Raw genomic sequence first — 17,322 nt, 5'->3', positions numbered from 1 at the left:
ATCTTACTGCTGTATTTTGTGAAATGTATATAGTGAAAAACAGAGTGGACTTTACCTAGAGTGTAAATTTTTGTACATAGACTTAATTTTTCAACTAAGTTTGAAAATATAAATAAAATAATGTTTGTAACATTTAAAATATGCCATTACCAGAGAAGAAAAAAAAAACAAACAAACTCTGCAGTATTTAAAACTGTTTAAATCCTTCTGGTTTTTTAAAGTAAAAACCCCAACAATTCAGTGATGGAGCAGTAACAAGCTGAAGTATCACACTATTTTCTTTGACAATTGTTCGGCTGATTTACAGAGAACTGTAGCTCCTTTATCCTTACCGGATACAGAATGTATTTGGTTTAAACAGTCAAATCCAGTTGAAATTCAGAAGCACAATAGAAAAAAAAATAATATGAAAAGTTGAACTTCTTTAATAAAAATGAATTTAGCATTCTGCAAAACACTGAAAAATGCAGCAGCTGAAGTTTTGCTGTGAAGTTTGACCACCCAGTCTCAACGTGCTGTTTCAGAAGGCTGCACATCAAAGGACAGATTCTGCATCCTTTCCTTCACACTGGCCACTTGTTGGATCAGTCTTTGAAGGCATCTGGCTGCTCTCTGCCTGTGTTCAATGGTAAAGCTCACTGCCAGAATTAACCAGTGGTATTTGCAGTAATTGGGATGGCTGGCACCAAAGGTATTTCAGAGTCTCATGAGTATAGATGTTATTTCCTGCACATTACCCTTTTTTTTGCACTTATTCTTTCATGCCTTTACACTTATCATACTTGTATTTTGTAATGGACTGGAGTTTAATTAAAACAACTTATACCATGCATTCACGAGCTTCCTGCTTTGTATACCTAGAAGCGGAGCTCAGAATGTATTTCTGATTTACATCTATGAAATACACTTCTGTTTATTAACTGGATTTTACTTCCTATTAAAAAACACTTGAGATTAAAAGTATAATTAAAAGATTAAAAACACGCCAGGACATTTTTATCCGAGCTCTTTGTTAATGTTTATTCCCTGCATTTCAAACTTTGATCACTGAAACAAAATGTGAAATAAAAGTTTGCTTTCTTTCAGGTTTTACTAGTCAAAATAAAGTAATGGCCAATGAGCTCTTTAAACAAATAATGATCTACCTTCATTAAATGGGTCAGAGCTGGTTTCTTAGCACAGACAGGAGCTGGAGAGGGGAGTAGTTCCTGCTGTTTGGAAGAAAGCACTTTTTGTGGAAGGGCAGTACTGAACAGGCACTTGGTGCTGGGTGGAGGTGATGTGGAGAGACACTGACCTCCCCCCCGGAGAGCACACTCAGGTACAGCAGGGTACTCGTGAGAGAACATCGGGTATTTTAAGGGGAAAGGTATTTTAGGACTCATTTTTGCCATACAAGGTGAAGAGAAACAGCAAGAAGACATTTTGTTGCCATTGAATAGGTTTGTCAGAGGTGAGGGGAGGATGATTAGACATGGCCACCAAAGGGGTCTTAATGGGAAAAAGGATGTTCCATGTTGGTTGTGTATGAAGGACTAAGAAGAGAATGCGTGTCCCAGTTTATCTTCCTGATGTTCTACCTTACCACATGAAATTAGATCACAAGAAATTAATAGCTAGTTATTAGTTGAAGGCTTAAGCTGTCTGGGAAGCCTTCCCTCCAGACCCAATTCTAGTAGTATCATACCTACCATCCAGGAGTGCAGGTAAGTCTTGAATGACTGAAGATGGAGGCTTTGAGGAAGCTGAAGCAGTTGAGTTCACTAGGTTTGAGTCACTGGTGTTGCCCTCTGGACACAGTCCTATCTGGGACTTGTTCTTCTCCTTCCAGATTCCTACAGGCATGGCTGTGATCCAAGTAAAGAACAAATGGACGCACTGCAGGGATAAATAATCTAGACACACGAATCTGTGAAATGTGGAGACATGGCACTGATAGGTGTGATGTGCCAGAAGGTGGATGAGATGCAAATGTATTGGGCTAACTGAAGTCAGGGCTCACCATGCAAATTCATTTATTTTTCCTACAATTATTCTTAAATTTTTTCTTAAAATTTTAGTAGGCAAGATTATCCTGAGAAAGACACTAAAGATGTTGATAGCTGTGATGAAGTTCTCTATGGAGAGAAATGGACAGGCACCAAAACAGCAGGAAAAGCCAAGAAAGCGCACACGCACACACACAAAAGAAAAAGGAGGAACTTGCCTTTTAAATTAATATTACTTCAACAGCATTTTTAGGGCACACACCCTGAAAGTTCCTCTACTTGACAATGGAAAATTCTGAACTCATAAATAAGATCTGTAAATAACCAAGAGGTGCTGTAATTACTGCAAAGTTACAAGGATGGAAGCAAGGAAACCAACAGTAAGTTATGCCTCACAAAAGCATAGTTAGATGAGCACCTGCTGAAAAAATATAACTTAAAGAAGGGCTCAAAATGACATTTTTCTTCACAGGAACCTGGTGGGTCTTTTGCTATTCTGGCCGAACACAATTTCATCTCCATGTGAGCCAGGGATTCAGGTGCTTGATCCTTTCCAGTGCCATTGTACCAGTAACTTGTTGATGCAAATCAAATATGATTTCTATATTAGCACATAAAACAACTTAAATGCAAGAGTTTACCTGTTTCAGTACCTCTCAGGACTGAAGGATGACCCCACTGAGCCATTTGTGGTGAACCTCACTGGCATGACCCAGCAGCCCCCGTCCATGCATTGCCCTTTCAGTGACAGTGGGTCATGTGTGAGCAGATGCTGGGCGTGGTCTCCAGGGGCTCCACAGCCCTGCTTGCCTCAAGCCATGGCACTTTTTCACTGAGGTCAGTGTGAGCATGGGGAGCCAGGTATCAGGAATGCCACAGGCTTCAAGCTCCACAGCTACATCCAAGAAGCAGAGCTGCAGTGATCACATGTGTTCCCATCTGTCACTGTTGTTTGGCTCTGCTCATCTGTCTCTCTTCTTTGTGCAAATGGACCAAATAGTTTGTTTCTTTGACCAAATATTTCATCTACAGGCTTCTGTGCATTTTGTGTGTGCCTGCTATGGTGGCTATTGACCTCCGGTTTCTGTAAGCCACATTGAAGGGCTGCAGAGCCCTGCCTCAGCCCTGCTCATATCTTGCTTATCCTGAAGAACTCCTTTTCAAAGGGTTTACTGGACACAAATAAAACATTTCAAAGTTCAAGTCTATTCCTTTAATTTCAGGATTATCACTTATTTGAGCTACTACCTTCCAAAACTGGAAGGACAAACTTCTGGCAGTGTATTTGATGAATGGTGTAGAAAAATGCAGATTGTGCCCTTCATTTGAAGAAGCCTTCCTGTCTGAATGGAGCACTGTATTTCACATCCTAATAACCATTTATTAGCACAGGATTTAAGGAAAGTTAGCTTTTCAGTTCTGTATAAGCCTTTCTATTCATTGAGGTTTCATGAGGTAGCCAAGTGATTTTCTACCACTGACTGATTCCCAGCCACTGTAACGAGCAAATGTTCCTCCTGAGACGCAGCTCTCCCCTTGCACATGATGATACACTGGACACCCAGGGAATTTAATTTTAAACTGGACTGAAATAATTTTACCATTCTACAAGTCCTTGAACAACCCACTCTAAGTGGACCTGCTTCAACCAGATGTGCTCCTGATGTCCCTGCAGACCCAAATGTTTCTGTGGCTGCTCTTGGGATTGTGCCAGCTGCTCTTGGGAGCAGACTTGCAGAGGCACAGACCAGACTCCTTCAGGGTCTGAAATCTGCAACCAGCAGTTAATGGAAACAGTATGGGCTTCTCATCATAAAGTTTGCACTATGGAAACATCTGGATGTCCTGAGTTATCCTTTATCAGCAAAGCAGACAGTTTTCCCAAATAGTTTTATTAAAGTTTATCTCTCTCTGACTGTTTGTGAATAGTGTTTAGTTTAAAATAATCAGTGCCTCCATTATTACTGTAGAAACAGAGCTATAAGCAAATGCAACTATAAATCAACTGCTGTCTTGGACAGAAAAAAACAGATCTGCCTGGAATCCCAGCAGGCAATGGAAAGAACTGTTTCCATAAGTTTTCACTGGTATCTGACCTATGTTCTGGTCTTGACTTGTCAGAGACCATATTAAAGATTTCTCTCCATAGAAAACATAATTAATATGAGTAATAAAAAGTGTTGATTCTCTCATGTTTTCTATTATGTAAAAACACATTTCCTGTAGTAACATTAAGAACTGTCATGTGCTTATTCAAAAATAAAGAATTAACACTTACCTTCAGGATTTTTTTTTCTCAGACTCAAAAAATGCTGTCCTCATGTATGTGAACACAGGAATTCTCTTCTACAGACATGCCTCTGAAGGGTGAGCACATGCCCTAAATCAGATTTTAAGATTCAAATGTTAGTATGTCTACCTGCAAAGCACTGCTGTGGCTAAAATGCTTTTATCATTTTTCGTAGGAGTTCCTGGAAGATTTTTTTGTATCTGTGCTAGTAAAGCAATAAAATGGAGGGAGAGATGTTTTGGATTTTTTTTTTTAATATTACTCATGCTATATGAATCATATATTTAAATTAAGAGGTGTTAGAAGGGACTAAGGCCACAATCCCATTGATTTTTATGCCGTTCCAAAGGCTTTTTTGGTGGAAGAAGTTGGAATCGATTTCTTAAATCTGCAATAAATTACCCAAGAGCTCTTACTTTGGTTTTCTTCCACAGCAGTACAGACAGCTCTTTGTCTCCTTGATCAGACAGGCAGCCTGCAAATAGCCATTTGAAAAATTCAACAGTTTCCCCTGATCTTAGCCTTTTACATCAACTTAAAACTCACCTTAAAATGTCAGTAATAAAGTGAACAAGATCTAAATTATGAACTCCACAGTTAAAAGCACCAAGGATGCATTGGCAAGGATGCTGAGTGTTGTGATGCTGAGCACTGCAGTGCTAACCTCGACTGCTCTGCTGTCACCCAGGGTATAACAACATGCTCCCCAGAGTGGTGCAGAGATCAGGCTGCCAGCCAAAGTCAAAATCCCCAGACATCCTCAGAACAGGGAAAGGCAAGAGCAGTAAGAGTTAAAGGCAGATGAAAAGTCCAAGTCTTGGCATTTACCTTCCTGGGCCTCTTTTGTCTCAGGATCCTCAGCCTCGAACTTTCTCTAATGTTTAGACACCTAAGTCTGGTGTTCCTGGTTCCCTGCAGTTATTTCACACTGTAAAGACTAAGCACTGAATAACAATTGAATTGAATAACAAATACTTACTGGTTGAATTCAAACCAGAGTGCTAACAAACAGTATTCATAAACTGGAATAGTTTGGACAGGAAAGGCAGAGAGACCCAGTGACCCCATGGGCAGTCCCTTGGATTTAAATATGTTATAGCTGAGGTGAACAGAAACACATGTGTGTATGGGAACATCCTCCTCTCCAGACTTGTGTGTCTGGATTTTTGGGATGCTGAGAGGCTGTGTGAAGGGGAAAGCAGCTCAAGCTGCAGCAGAGAGACTGCACTCATGGCATCAGCCTCATCTGTGGTACAAGATGCATTGACTGTGCCACGGTGCCCCTGTGTGAGCCTGTCCAGGCTGTGCAAGAGCAGACTGGCCACCTGGGAGATTTTAGTGACATTAATGACAACTCATAATATTTGTTGATATGTTTGTGAGGTCTTATATGAAAAATAAAGCCTATATCATATGGCAGGATGGATAAAATGAAGGAATCTCTAGTTGATGTAATATGGATCATGGTCAGAGGTTGCTCAGGCAAGTTTATTACCAGTCCTTGGATCATGGTCAGAGGATGCCCAGGCAAGTTTATTATCATTCCTTTGAGCTGCAAAATAGTTAAGGCAAAGTAGATCATTAGTTCTGATTAAATTTGAGTATCTCACCAGCATTTGGCAGTGGTTGGTGCCCTCAGAAGCATTTAAATATATCAGAAGCCCACAGAACATAAGCCTAACAGATGGCAAGGCTTGCTTGGGCTGAAAAAGGCCAAGGAGGATGTTGACATTTCTGTTTTCCAGATGGAAATTCACACTGCAAGTCAAATGAGTGCTAGAAACTGCACAATGCACTTACCAGAGCTCAAAGCAGGTGTCCCACTGTTGTTTGCTAAGACCTTCTCTTACAGTGCTCCTCAGTTTGCTTCCTCTGGCAAAGCCATTTGTAATTTCAAAGCTTCTAAACCACACTCAAATATATGGTGAACAAACCCAGGTGGGGAAATAATTGTGAATGTCCATGCAAATTTTGTTCTCTTAAACCCTGAGTGATTGCCTTAGGAAAGTGTGCGGTGCTGCTGCACTGTGCATTTCAGCTGCTGCACCTTGCCTGAGGAAATTAATTCTGTAATGCAGAAGTTTGGCACCCTGTGAAGAGACACACCTTAGCAACAGCCTGTGTTGATGCTGAGGATCCCCAGCCCTTGGTAAGGACGCTTGTGTGAACATGCAGGTGACACAGAAATCAAACATTACCGTCTCCACAGCTCTGCCATCAGCCCAGGCCAGAGGCAGCAGGGTTTGCTGACAGCACCGCACAATTGCTCAATGAAGCCTCTGCCCGTGTGTGTTTGTGGATGCTGACTGAGCTGTCACCAAAGCAATTGTTACAATTAAGGATTTACATAATTCCATACATTTTCCCAGCTGGTTTAGGGAACCATTATTATTTTCCAGCTGTTTTTCTGAAGTTGGCAGGGTGTAATGCTGCCCTTCTTCACAAGGTAGGAGCCCTCACCTCAGCAATGTGGCTGCCGTCAGTCCCAGCTCTCAGGACAGCGTGTGACGGGGTTGATGACAGCGGTGTGACTGGACTGTGGTGTAGCTCTCTCTTCACCAGTGCAGACGTGGAAAGGGGAGAAAGGGCTTAAAGTGCAGAGCCACATGAAGGGGCTCAGTCTACTCAAAACTGTGGTTCCATGCAGCTTGTTTGAATGACTCAACATCTTGTAGCATTCTTTCCTGCAGGAGAAATGTGTGGTTTTGTTAAATACTTCAGGGGAAAAAAAAAGTGTTGAAGCTTATCTCCCCCTTCTGGAAACTCTACCTCTACAAATCCCACAAGGTTTGCAGTATACAGAAGCTGCGTCTCAAACATTTATTATTTCTATTTTGAATTCTTGAGGACATATCACATCCTTTATTTTACAGGGCTTTCAATTCTAGAATGATGAAAAGCAATGCATGATTTTACATTAAAGCAATATGAGGTGGTTTACACTGGGTAGCCAAGAACTTTCCTTCTGTTGCTAAATTGACAATATTCAGTCTGGCAATACCAGGCTTTTCGAAAAAGTCCAAAATCCTCTATTGTTCAGAAGGATTTTGTGTCCTTACCTTGACTTCTGTTAAAGTGAAATCTGTGACTGATGCCCAGCTGATACGTTATCACACAGCGCATCAGGATCCCGCTTCGGCGTTAGGCGGTTTCTCAGAGACACGGCTCCTTCATCGGAAAGGAGCTACGGAGTGCCGAGCAAACACCTGAAGAGGTGGAAGGCAACTGCCTGGGGCTCCGGGAGAGCCCGTGAGGAGAGCCGGGAGGGGCTCCGGGAGAGCCGGGCGCGGCCCCGCAGCGCTGCCGCCGCTCGGCTCGGCTCGGCTCAGCGCGGCGCGGCTCGGCTCGGCTCGGCTCAGCGCGGCTCGGCTCGGCGCGGCTCGGCTCAGCGCGGCTCGGCTCGGCTCGGCTCGGCTCGGCTCGGCTCGGCTCGGCTCGGCGCGGCTCGGCTCGGCTCGGCTCAGCGCGGCTCGGCTCGGCTCGGCTCGGCTCAGCGCGGCTCGGCTCGGCTCGGCTCGGCTCGGCTCGGCTCGGCTCGGCTCGGCTCGGCTCGGCTCGGCTCGGCTCGGCGCGGCTCGGCTCGGCTCGGCTCGGCGCGGCCGGGGGCTCCGGCGTGGCCCGGGGAAAGCTCGGCGGGGCCGGCCCGAGGGGGCGGGAGCCCCCGACCCCGTGCCAATGGCTGCGGGGGGGTGGCTCTGCCTGGCCGTCTCGCTCGGTTACAGGATGGAAATTCCCGGCCTCCCCGGGGAGGGAGCTCGGGCTGCGCGCTCTGAAAGGCTCATTTATCGCCGCGCTGCCGCCCAGAGCGGCGGACCCGGGCTCCTGCTGCCGCCGGCCCCGGCGCATCCCCGCCCCGCACCATGCCCCGCGCCCCGGCCGCCGCCGCCGCCCCGCTGCTGCTGCTGCTGGCGCTGCTGCTGGCGGCGGCCCCGCCGCACGGCGGCTCCGAGAGCCCCAAGGGGAAGCAGAAGGCGCTCCGCCAGCGGGAGGTGGTGGACGTGGTGAGAGCGGCGGGGCCGGGGCCGGGAGCGGGGCGGGCGGAGGTGCTGGGGGAGCCTTGCTGGCGGAGGATGGCTGGAGGAGCCACGCAGCCGCTTCGTTATTGCAAAGATATGAAAGAAGAGATAGATCAGAGGCTTTCGAAAAACCTCGCGGCCCCTCCAGCAGGGCAGCGCCGGTTCCGCGCTGCGGGCATCTCTCGGTTCAGTTAATTATGCCCTTGTTGTGCTGATTCAGGAAAATGCGGAGGAGGCGCTGGACGGGCTTTGACACAAACCGCAGGCTCTCGGCGGCCCGGTGTTTGGGTGCTTTCCCCATCGGGCCAGGGTCGGGGATGGCGGCTGGGGCCGGCGGAGCCCGCGCTCCCCGCCGTGCCCGGTGCCGGGGGGACATCGCGGCGGGAGCCGAGGCAGCGCCGTGGGCTGGGGCAACGCCGAAATCTTGCAGCCCTTCCAACATAAGTAGTAAATGCTGCTTAGTTCCTTCCAACATAAGCAGTTAACTGCTGATTATCTCCTAAAATGCTAGAGGATAAATAGTGTTGAGAAAAACTATCTACATGCTCTGAAAACTATCTGCATGCTTACCGAACACACTTTTCCTTGGAGTCGCATAAATGCATTATTTCCTTTGGCGGCAGGGACTGCACACCACTGTTCGCAATTCCATTGCTACTAGAAACCTGAATGCATTGGGACTATCCCATCTCAGGGATAGATGATGACAGGAGGGAAATTTTCCAGTCCATGGAATGTAGAAAGCAGATGTGAAGGTATTTCTGGGAGTTGCTGGACTGCCGTTCACCTTCTGTAGAAAATCACTCGTATGACCATTTCTTCCATGATCTCCAGAGAGACCCCCTAAAGTGATGTGCTGGCAGCACCACTGCTAAAAAAGCTCATTTTCTTCCACACTACATCATTGCCTTTTCACTTTTATTGTGGAAATTAAATTGCATTGAGAATAAGGAGTCGGTACACATGGATGAGCTAACATCTTCTGAGCAGTATTTTAGGGTCCCTCATTTCTTTGAAATTGCTCAGTGCTTTTTGGGTGCAGCAGAGTGAGCAGCAAAGTGTGGGTGAATCAATAGCAGCTGACTGGTGCACAGCCCAGCTGTACAGACTGCTTCAGCAGAAACCCTGCCAGGGCAGAGTGGAGGCAGGACCGAGGGGGGCTCCTGCCTTCAGTGGATGTTTAAAGTATATTTTATGCATTTCCAGCTTAAGAAAACATGAAACAGACTTGACTTGGCAAGACAGATAATTTTAGTTGGAGTAGAGCCCAAAGCCCAGGTGATTCTCGTGCTCCCATTTATTTCTGGGATGTGCCATGGCTGAGGTGCTCTCCCTGCCTGGCTGTGGGTGGCAGCTCCTGTGTGAAGGCAGGTCAGCCCCTCTTGGTGTCTCTGGGGATGGACAATAGGCCAGGCTTTGGCCTGACCCAGCTCTTGCCTTTTCCACATCCAGGATTTCTGTGGTGAGTAACCACATGCAAAAGCCAGAGCCTGTCACTGTTACAAATAGAGTCCAGTGGGAAAGCAACTGCAAAACCAGATAACTGTGGCTGTGTGAAATAGAAATATCTTTGCATTGTTCTCCTGGATTGGTGTGTGCTTTGCCAACCAGCCTTCTCTTCAGCTAACTTTTCTAAAACATGGTTTTCTTCATGAAAATATTCCAATCCACTGCCTTTAGCCAGCAGGGTTTTCTTTGGTGAAGGTAGTAAGGGAAAGCTAGCAACCATTAGTCAAACCCTCATCTGACTTCTTACTAGATCTCTCCATAGAGTCACTGATTTTACTTTTGGTGTGGCTCCAGCTAAGCCTGCGATGGCTCTGCTGGTTTTTGCACCAGAGCCTGTGAAAAGGCACAGCCTCAGTAAAGAAAACTCACCAGTCTGACCAAGGAGAGAGGGTGGGGGCTGTAGTTCACAGCTCCTGCAGTGCAGACAGGGGCATGGCTGGCATGAGGAGGAATAGCTGCAGCACTGTTTCTTTTTGAAACAGGTGGGCATTAGGTGGTTTTAACTAGATAAAGACAAATAAATGTGAGAAAGTGGAAGAGCACAATACAGCTATCTGTGAGGATCTGGGATGAAGACTGGAGGAAGCAGTCAGTCAACAGATGGGACAGAGCACATGAAGTAAAAGCTATGGCCAGCCCCTGCAGGTTCCTGCTCAGCATTCCCACGGCCAGTGCTCCTCCTGCATGCCAGCATTCAGGCTGCTGGGGGAAGCAGCTCTGGGCTTCACAAAACTACTCTCCAAGGTGGGCAGCCCCAAGTCTCAGAAGGTGAAAGGGCAATGTGTGTTAACATAGAGCTTGGGAGAGCAACATTTGACCTTTCCTAATACTGTGATGTTAGGAAGGATGTTAGTGTGCCCTCCTCCCACGTGTACCTTCTCACTGTTACAAATAGGATTCCCGAATTCAGCTTTATTCCAGGGTGCAGCTTCCCACATCCATATCACCATCTATTTGTGTGCATATTGGAGTCTGAATTGTGAAGCTTGGTTATCACTTTGTGGTTGTCACCTCCTCACCAGAGGAGCAGTGACAGAAGAAAAGTGGCATTAAACTTTGCTATGAAATGGAAGCTCTTCTTAAAAAAAAAAAAAAAAAAAAAGGAAAAATAATACTGAACACATATTAGCACAGACAGTTATACAAGTAATGGTGGGTTAGGAGAAAGTAACTATTACCGTGTGACTTCTTTTTTTGTTTCTGTATTGAAATGTTTGGACTTTTGTGAGGTTTTCTGACAGGTTTTAATTTTTGGACTAGGTAAATTTTTAATTATAGGATTTATGCATCTTTTCATTAAAAAAGGCATTATTTTACGACAAATTCTGCTGCCACTGCTTATCTTTGAAAATGTATTCTTCCTTTTTTTTCCTTCTGTGGAATCATTTTCTCAGAGATGCAGGAATAGCCCATTGTGGCACAGCAGGGGGTTTGTGTTTTGTTGTTATTCACTTGTGTTTGACTTGGTTAGCCTCAGAGATAAGGGATGGAAGCAGCAAGATCTGTTCTGTCTTCCAGTACAATGGCATGTGCTTACAAGGCCCCAGTGGCGTTCCTGGACGGGATGGAAACCCAGGAGCCAATGGAATCCCTGGGACACCTGGAATCCCAGGACGGGATGGGCTGAAAGGGGAGAAGGGCGAGTGCATGCGTGAGAGCATCGAGGAGTCCTGGACACCCAACTTCAAGCAGTGTTCGTGGAGCGCGCTGAATTATGGCATCGACCTTGGGAAGATCGCGGTGAGCTGGCTCTGCACGGAGGGGCTGCACCAGCCACAGCAGGCTCTAGGTCTGCCTCTGGGAGCTGGGCATCACCAGCCTCACAGATTCCCTGCTGGGGCCTTTTTCTGCATGCAAGGGTGAACTTCTCAAAGGCATACTTTGAGAAGTTCACTCAATCTACTACTACTACTACTGAGAGCAATCCGAAGCTACTTCGGATTGCTCTCAGCTGTGTTTCAGCTATGTGCCTGTTTCATTCCTGGAATAGGGTTTCGGAACAATTTTGTAGCTGGTGTAAGAGTACATTTAGTAGACCAGATCTGTAACTGTAAGGTTGAAAGTCACAGTACCAAAAAAGTACCTCTAGCTTGCCCAAAACAGGGCAAGGTTTTCACCATTTCAATCGTAAGAAGAGACGAACATCTTTAATCTGTTAATTGTACCCGTCTTTAAAACTCTTGCTTCATAGTGGTTATTCACTGAAACTCAGTTGCAGGATGCTACTGCAAAGGATCACCATTGCTCAGGAGCAGAATTGCCAATGTCACCCAGACTGACACAAACAATCTGTCCTCCACTGCACCCCTGGGTGTAAAACTTTTAGAAAAAATCCCTGCTCAAGCCCAGCTATGAAGCAAAGCCCAGAGTAATTATAGCAGTTTAACTGCTGTGCTGTGGCTAGAGGGAGAATCAACTTTTTCAGCAGACTTTTCTTACTGCCTGCCTTGTACTTACAGAACTGTCCCTAGCTTTTTTTCTTTCTTTTCTTTTTTTTCCCCATGATATCAAGCATTTTGAAGACAGGTAAACAACCACTTAAAAACCTGAAAGTATTTATTTTTCAGTTGTGTAGCTTTTAGTTGGTATAAACTGCTCAGAAATCTTGTGATAATCGGTAAGTCCAGGATTTCTGTTAGCAGAGACAGAAACTGTGCTGTCTTGTCATGCAAGGACTTGGGGGTTGGACTAGATGATCTTCAGAGGTTCCTTCCAATCCTGATGATTGTGTGAACCTGTGGCTTCAGTGCAGCTTTCAGAGAGCTTATATCCCTTTACATAAATCCCAGAAGGCAACTAGCCTACCAACTTAACAGCAGGTGTTATCAAAATAAAGTTAAGAATTTCCATAATCTGTTTCTCCTTTACCATCCATGAGGTGCTGTTCTGATTTGCATCTTTGCACCACAAGGGATTTTACAGGCTCTGATTTTTTGGATTTTTTTTCCCCCAGAGGGGGCTGAAGAGAATAGTCAAAACATTTTGAAGTAAATATATTCCTAAATCTGTATCCTAAATATAAATATCTAGAAAATAAATAGCCCCAAAGCCAGAGGTTTGTGCCAAAGCACCTTTGTCTCCTGTCAGGAATGCACGTTTACCAAGATGCGCTCCAACAGCGCCCTCCGCGTGCTCTTCAGCGGCTCCCTCCGCCTCAAGTGCAGGAACGCCTGCTGCCAGCGCTGGTACTTCACCTTCAACGGGGCAGAGTGTGCTGGCCCACTGCCCATTGAAGCCATAATATACTTAGATCAAGGAAGCCCAGAGCTGAATTCTACTATTAACATACACAGAACTTCCTCAGGTATGTATGCTGGGAGAGCAGAGATGGAGTAGAAAGCAGCAGCGGTTACCAAACGCAGAGTGCCCACCCACACTTGTTCTCTTACTCTGCTCTCTCAGAGTTGACTATTGATAAGTAACAGTATAATAATTATTTATTAAGTGGTACTTTTTGCTGTGGTATTTTTCGTGGCACTTAAAACCTGAGATTTAGAAATGGAAGAGATTTCTGTCCAGGCAGGTCTTCTGATCTCTGCCACAACATGATTACAGAGACATTCCGAGCTGTATTAACCTATGGAGAAACAGCCTTACTGCCAAGTAGACAGATCCTGGCTTAAAATACTGGTATTTGCACACTATCTGTGCAAAAATGAGACTTTCCTGCAATTTCTACTCTGATTTTAAGTGGGGCACAAAAGTACCTCCAACGTGAAATATCTGGGAGCAATTATTCATTTGCTTAGCAGAGACAAATTAGTGAAATCATTCAATATAAAAGGATCTGACACTAAGAAAAAGGAATGTAAAGTCTGTGTCCTTTCTCCATTTCCCTCCCTGTACTGCATGACTACATGAAATCTAATGTCTAAAACTATTATAGGATTTTTTCAGCATAGGGGTAGAGCTGACTCATCTTCATCACCCCATCTCTAGCTAGAGGTGCCAGGGGGGGCATCAGGAGTGCAACTTTATGCAGAAGCGGTGACTGACGTGTGGAAAAGCTTTCAGGGTGGCAATCACCTTTACAGAGCTGAGCTGTAAACCAGGCATGGCTGTGCTCCCACCCCCTCCCACCACTGCTAGAAAGATGTCTGGAAGGGTATGAAGCCATATTCCAGCTCCCAGTGTGTAAATTTGGGTATTTAAAGCAGCAGGTATACCTCCCATTGAGCCATCCTGTGGATGGTGATCTGCTTCAGGTACTGCAATGAGTGTCCAACAGCAGCATGGACAGAGGCACTGCATGGCTGTAACTGATGTTGCCACATCTCTACATAATAGTTTTTATTTCTGAAATTGTTTTAAAATTCTAAAAACTGTTCACATTTAACTAAATAGCAACAAGCTGCTGTTCTTAAGTACTTGAGTCCACCTTCAGTTGTGAAATACAAAGGGATTGTGTCTGCTGAGGTAACCTGATTTTTGTCTCTAACCAGTGGAAGGTCTGTGTGAAGGGATCAATGCTGGCTTGGTGGATATTGCCATCTGGGTTGGGACGTGCTCAGATTATCCACGGGGAGATGCTTCTACTGGATGGAATTCAGTCTCCCGAATCATCATTGAAGAACTGCCAAAATAACTTCCCTCCCTTTTTATAATACCTGTTTTTTTAAAACAATTTGTACTATTTTTTTCAGAATTTATTTCAATAGAGTTGGATGCAAGTACTGGACTGAAAGGCACCAAAGCCTTGCATCTGTAGCCTTTGCCTTGTTTTGTACATGGCAGAGGCTTTTTATAATAATCATTTTAGAATACAAGTATCAAAACCAAGTTCACTAACATTTTAAATTTCTTTTTTGATATAATAGCACCACTGTTTTTAGAATTAACCATAACTTTTTGTATCAAATAAATAAGACCTTTTACAGAAAAAAAATCTGGGTTATTTTATTGAACATTAATCTGTTTCAGGTATTTTACATGGTGTTATGATACATGATTTTTTTAGAAGGCTTTATATATACAGTTCTAAGAAAGTAAAATCAGGTGTTGGCTTTAGCCTTCAGAAAACATACATAAAATGCACTCCTGTAAATCTGACTGCAGAATAGGATGCTCCGCTGTTACAATCTTACCTCAACAAACTCCTGGTGACTTAACTGTGACCTAGACAATGTGGTAAGTATTAAATACCTCATTATGAATAACAGAGCAAAACCAGACTATCTAAGCTTGTAGCAGACAGAGGCCCTGCAAGGCCTCCCTGGCGGTCATTCGTCTAAGATAAGAAATGCAGTCATGATGAGTGGACCAAAGCAGCCCCTCTTCCGCCCTCGGACCCTTGTTATCTCTCTGTAAGAGCATAGGTCATATTCTCCTCAACCCTGGCCATTGGACAATTTCCAACACCTCGGTACCCTATATCAACCCCCACCTCTGCCCAGTTCGGCAGAAGAGCTGTCCCTGCACCCCTTCACAGGAGCCGAAATTAAAGGACACCGCTGAGGATCCGCATACAGCCTTCTCCTCTCTCCCCCTATGCCTCTGCGAGGCACTTGGCGAGCACAGAGCTGAAATCACCAAAGAGCTGAATTCACCGAAGAGCTGATCTCTCCTAAGAGCTGAGCTGCTCGCTAAGATTGCCTGTGGCTGGGAGCTGCCTGAGGGACCTGGACAGGTTGTGCCTATGAGGGACCTGGACAGGTTGTGCCTATGAGGGACCTGGACAGGTTGTGCCTATGAGGGACCTGGACAGGTTGTGCCTATGAAGGACCTGGACAGGTTGTGCCTATGAGGGACCTGGACAGGTTGTGCCTATGAGGGACCTGGACAGGTTGTGCCTATGAGGGACCTGGACAGGTTGTGCCTATGAAGGACCTGGACAGGTTGTGCCTATGAGGGACCTGGACAGGTTGTGCCTATCAGCTCAGCACTATCCGGGCCACCTACGGCAGCCGGGGTCGGATGGACGCCGGGAACCCCAGGCTGTAAGATAAGCTCTTCTTCCTTCTCTTGCTTCTCGACATACTGGATTTCAGTGTAATATCTATGACTGGTCTCCACTACTAAGATGCAGACACTAAATAATTTTAGTTGCAACACTTAATTTCATTGCTCCAATAAAATAATTCTCCTGGATTTAGCCTTTCAGATATACAGAATCACTTTGGTGTTGGTTAAAAGCTAGGTATATTAGTATATTAAACAGTTTAGAAGATACAGAAATAAGACAGGTTGAAATGCCTAGGCTTTCTAAAAGTGAACTGTTAAAGTGAAACAATGATGTCACAGCTGTTTGAAAGTGACAACACCGATCATGCTAACAGACCATAAGCTTCAGTGTTTTAAGTATTTCCTTCCAAATGCTGCAAGTGACATACTCAAATATTTTTTAAAATTGTACACATTCTAAAAAGAAACAACAGTCATGTTTGTATTACAAAACCAAATTTACATTAACAAAATAAAAAAACTCACAAAAAGCATGTACAACATGCAAAAATCTCCACTCTTCCCAGAGATTAGAAGGAAAAAAACCCATCAAATCTGAGATAATGAACTTATTTCAGCTATTTAGAATTAAATCTTATTTTCTTTTCTGAACAAGAACAGAACAAGAACAGATGCCTTTTCCCCCCGGCATCTCTCGGATGGGTAGCTCTTGCCTGTAGCTGTTGTTGCAGATACCAGGGGAGGACACCTGCAGTGATGGGAGCACTTGGACTTGCCCAACTGCAAGATGGTGTGTGAGATTTGCTGCAAGCCAGCAAGTTACACAGCTGGCATTTTGTCTCTGAAGAACTGCAATGTTTTCGCTGGCTTGGATGATGGTTTTAAGGTACCTGAACACAAACAAGTTACTATGAACTGAGCTGCGGTGTGAACTTACAGAACGTCAGCTAACATACAGTGAGTGATTGTGCACATGCTCACAGCCTGTCCCTGCAGTTATCCTGAAGCACGAGTAAGCTGTTCTGGGCCCAGAGCACACTAATCCAGGGTAGTACACGCACAGCTTTTTCTCTTTTATGATGTTTTCATGTCTTCACAATAACTGGTACAGTTAATTCAGCGTTCCATTAAATTCATTTTGTGTACCACAAAACACACAAAGACCAGTAAGCACCCTCCAAAGGCAGGAGCTGCTGTTCTGGATCTACATAATTTACATGGTAAGCTTCCAGTAAATTTATCTTCGGCTAAATACACACAGAACCTTCCGTAGTAAAAACCAAAGCCAGCCATGCTGGCCCCAGAAGAGATTACCAAATCTATCAGTAGAGGGGATGAGATTGTGGAAGAGAAAGTGTAAATTATTAATAAATTTAGTTATACACAAAATGTGGTGTGTGGCAACAGTATGTACAAAAACAAGCAAGTGGATCGCTGAATGAAGATTCAAAATACTGAGTAGTTTCTGTGGCTTTTCAGATTTTAACTTAAAATTTAAACCAAGTACCTATTCTGTTAAATTTTTATTAAAATTAGTTCTTTCTGCTTTAGGCTAGTCTGGTAAACAGGAAACTTCTCTAAATCATTATTCTGCTCCCTACAAAACTGATGATTTCCC

General features: G+C 44.7%; 1 protein-coding gene and 1 long non-coding RNA gene across 3 annotated transcripts; one reads left to right on the top strand and one right to left on the bottom strand.

Moving 5' to 3' along the window:
- Positions 1 to 186: 186 nt before the first annotated feature.
- LOC137470314 (uncharacterized) lies at positions 187 to 5,423 on the bottom strand. Its single transcript, XR_010996995.1, has 3 exons — positions 5,107 to 5,423; positions 4,695 to 4,753; positions 187 to 2,117 (listed from the first exon to the last, which is right to left on the bottom strand). It is a non-coding gene; the product is annotated as an uncharacterized lncRNA (long non-coding RNA).
- Positions 5,424 to 7,968: 2,545 nt separating this feature from the next.
- Positions 7,969 to 16,127, top strand: CTHRC1 (collagen triple helix repeat containing 1). Of its 2 annotated transcripts, none has more exons than XM_068183142.1 (4): positions 7,969 to 8,267; positions 11,322 to 11,543; positions 12,891 to 13,107; positions 14,246 to 16,127. In XM_068183142.1, the coding sequence occupies exons 1-4, from the start codon at positions 8,139 to 8,141 to the stop codon at positions 14,386 to 14,388; spliced, it is 711 nt and encodes a 236-aa protein (XP_068039243.1). In that variant the 5' UTR covers positions 7,969 to 8,138; the 3' UTR covers positions 14,389 to 16,127. The 2 variants fall into 2 exon arrangements, with proteins under 2 accessions (XP_068039243.1, XP_068039234.1); XM_068183133.1 differs by having other exon boundaries at positions 7,970 to 8,279.
- Positions 16,128 to 17,322: the final 1,195 nt, after the last annotated feature.

This window comes from Anomalospiza imberbis, chromosome 1 (assembly GCF_031753505.1).
Source record: "Anomalospiza imberbis isolate Cuckoo-Finch-1a 21T00152 chromosome 1, ASM3175350v1, whole genome shotgun sequence".
NCBI classification, from domain to species: Eukaryota; Metazoa; Chordata; class Aves; order Passeriformes; family Viduidae; genus Anomalospiza; species Anomalospiza imberbis.
This window is presented reverse-complemented; position numbering and strand designations above follow the sequence as displayed.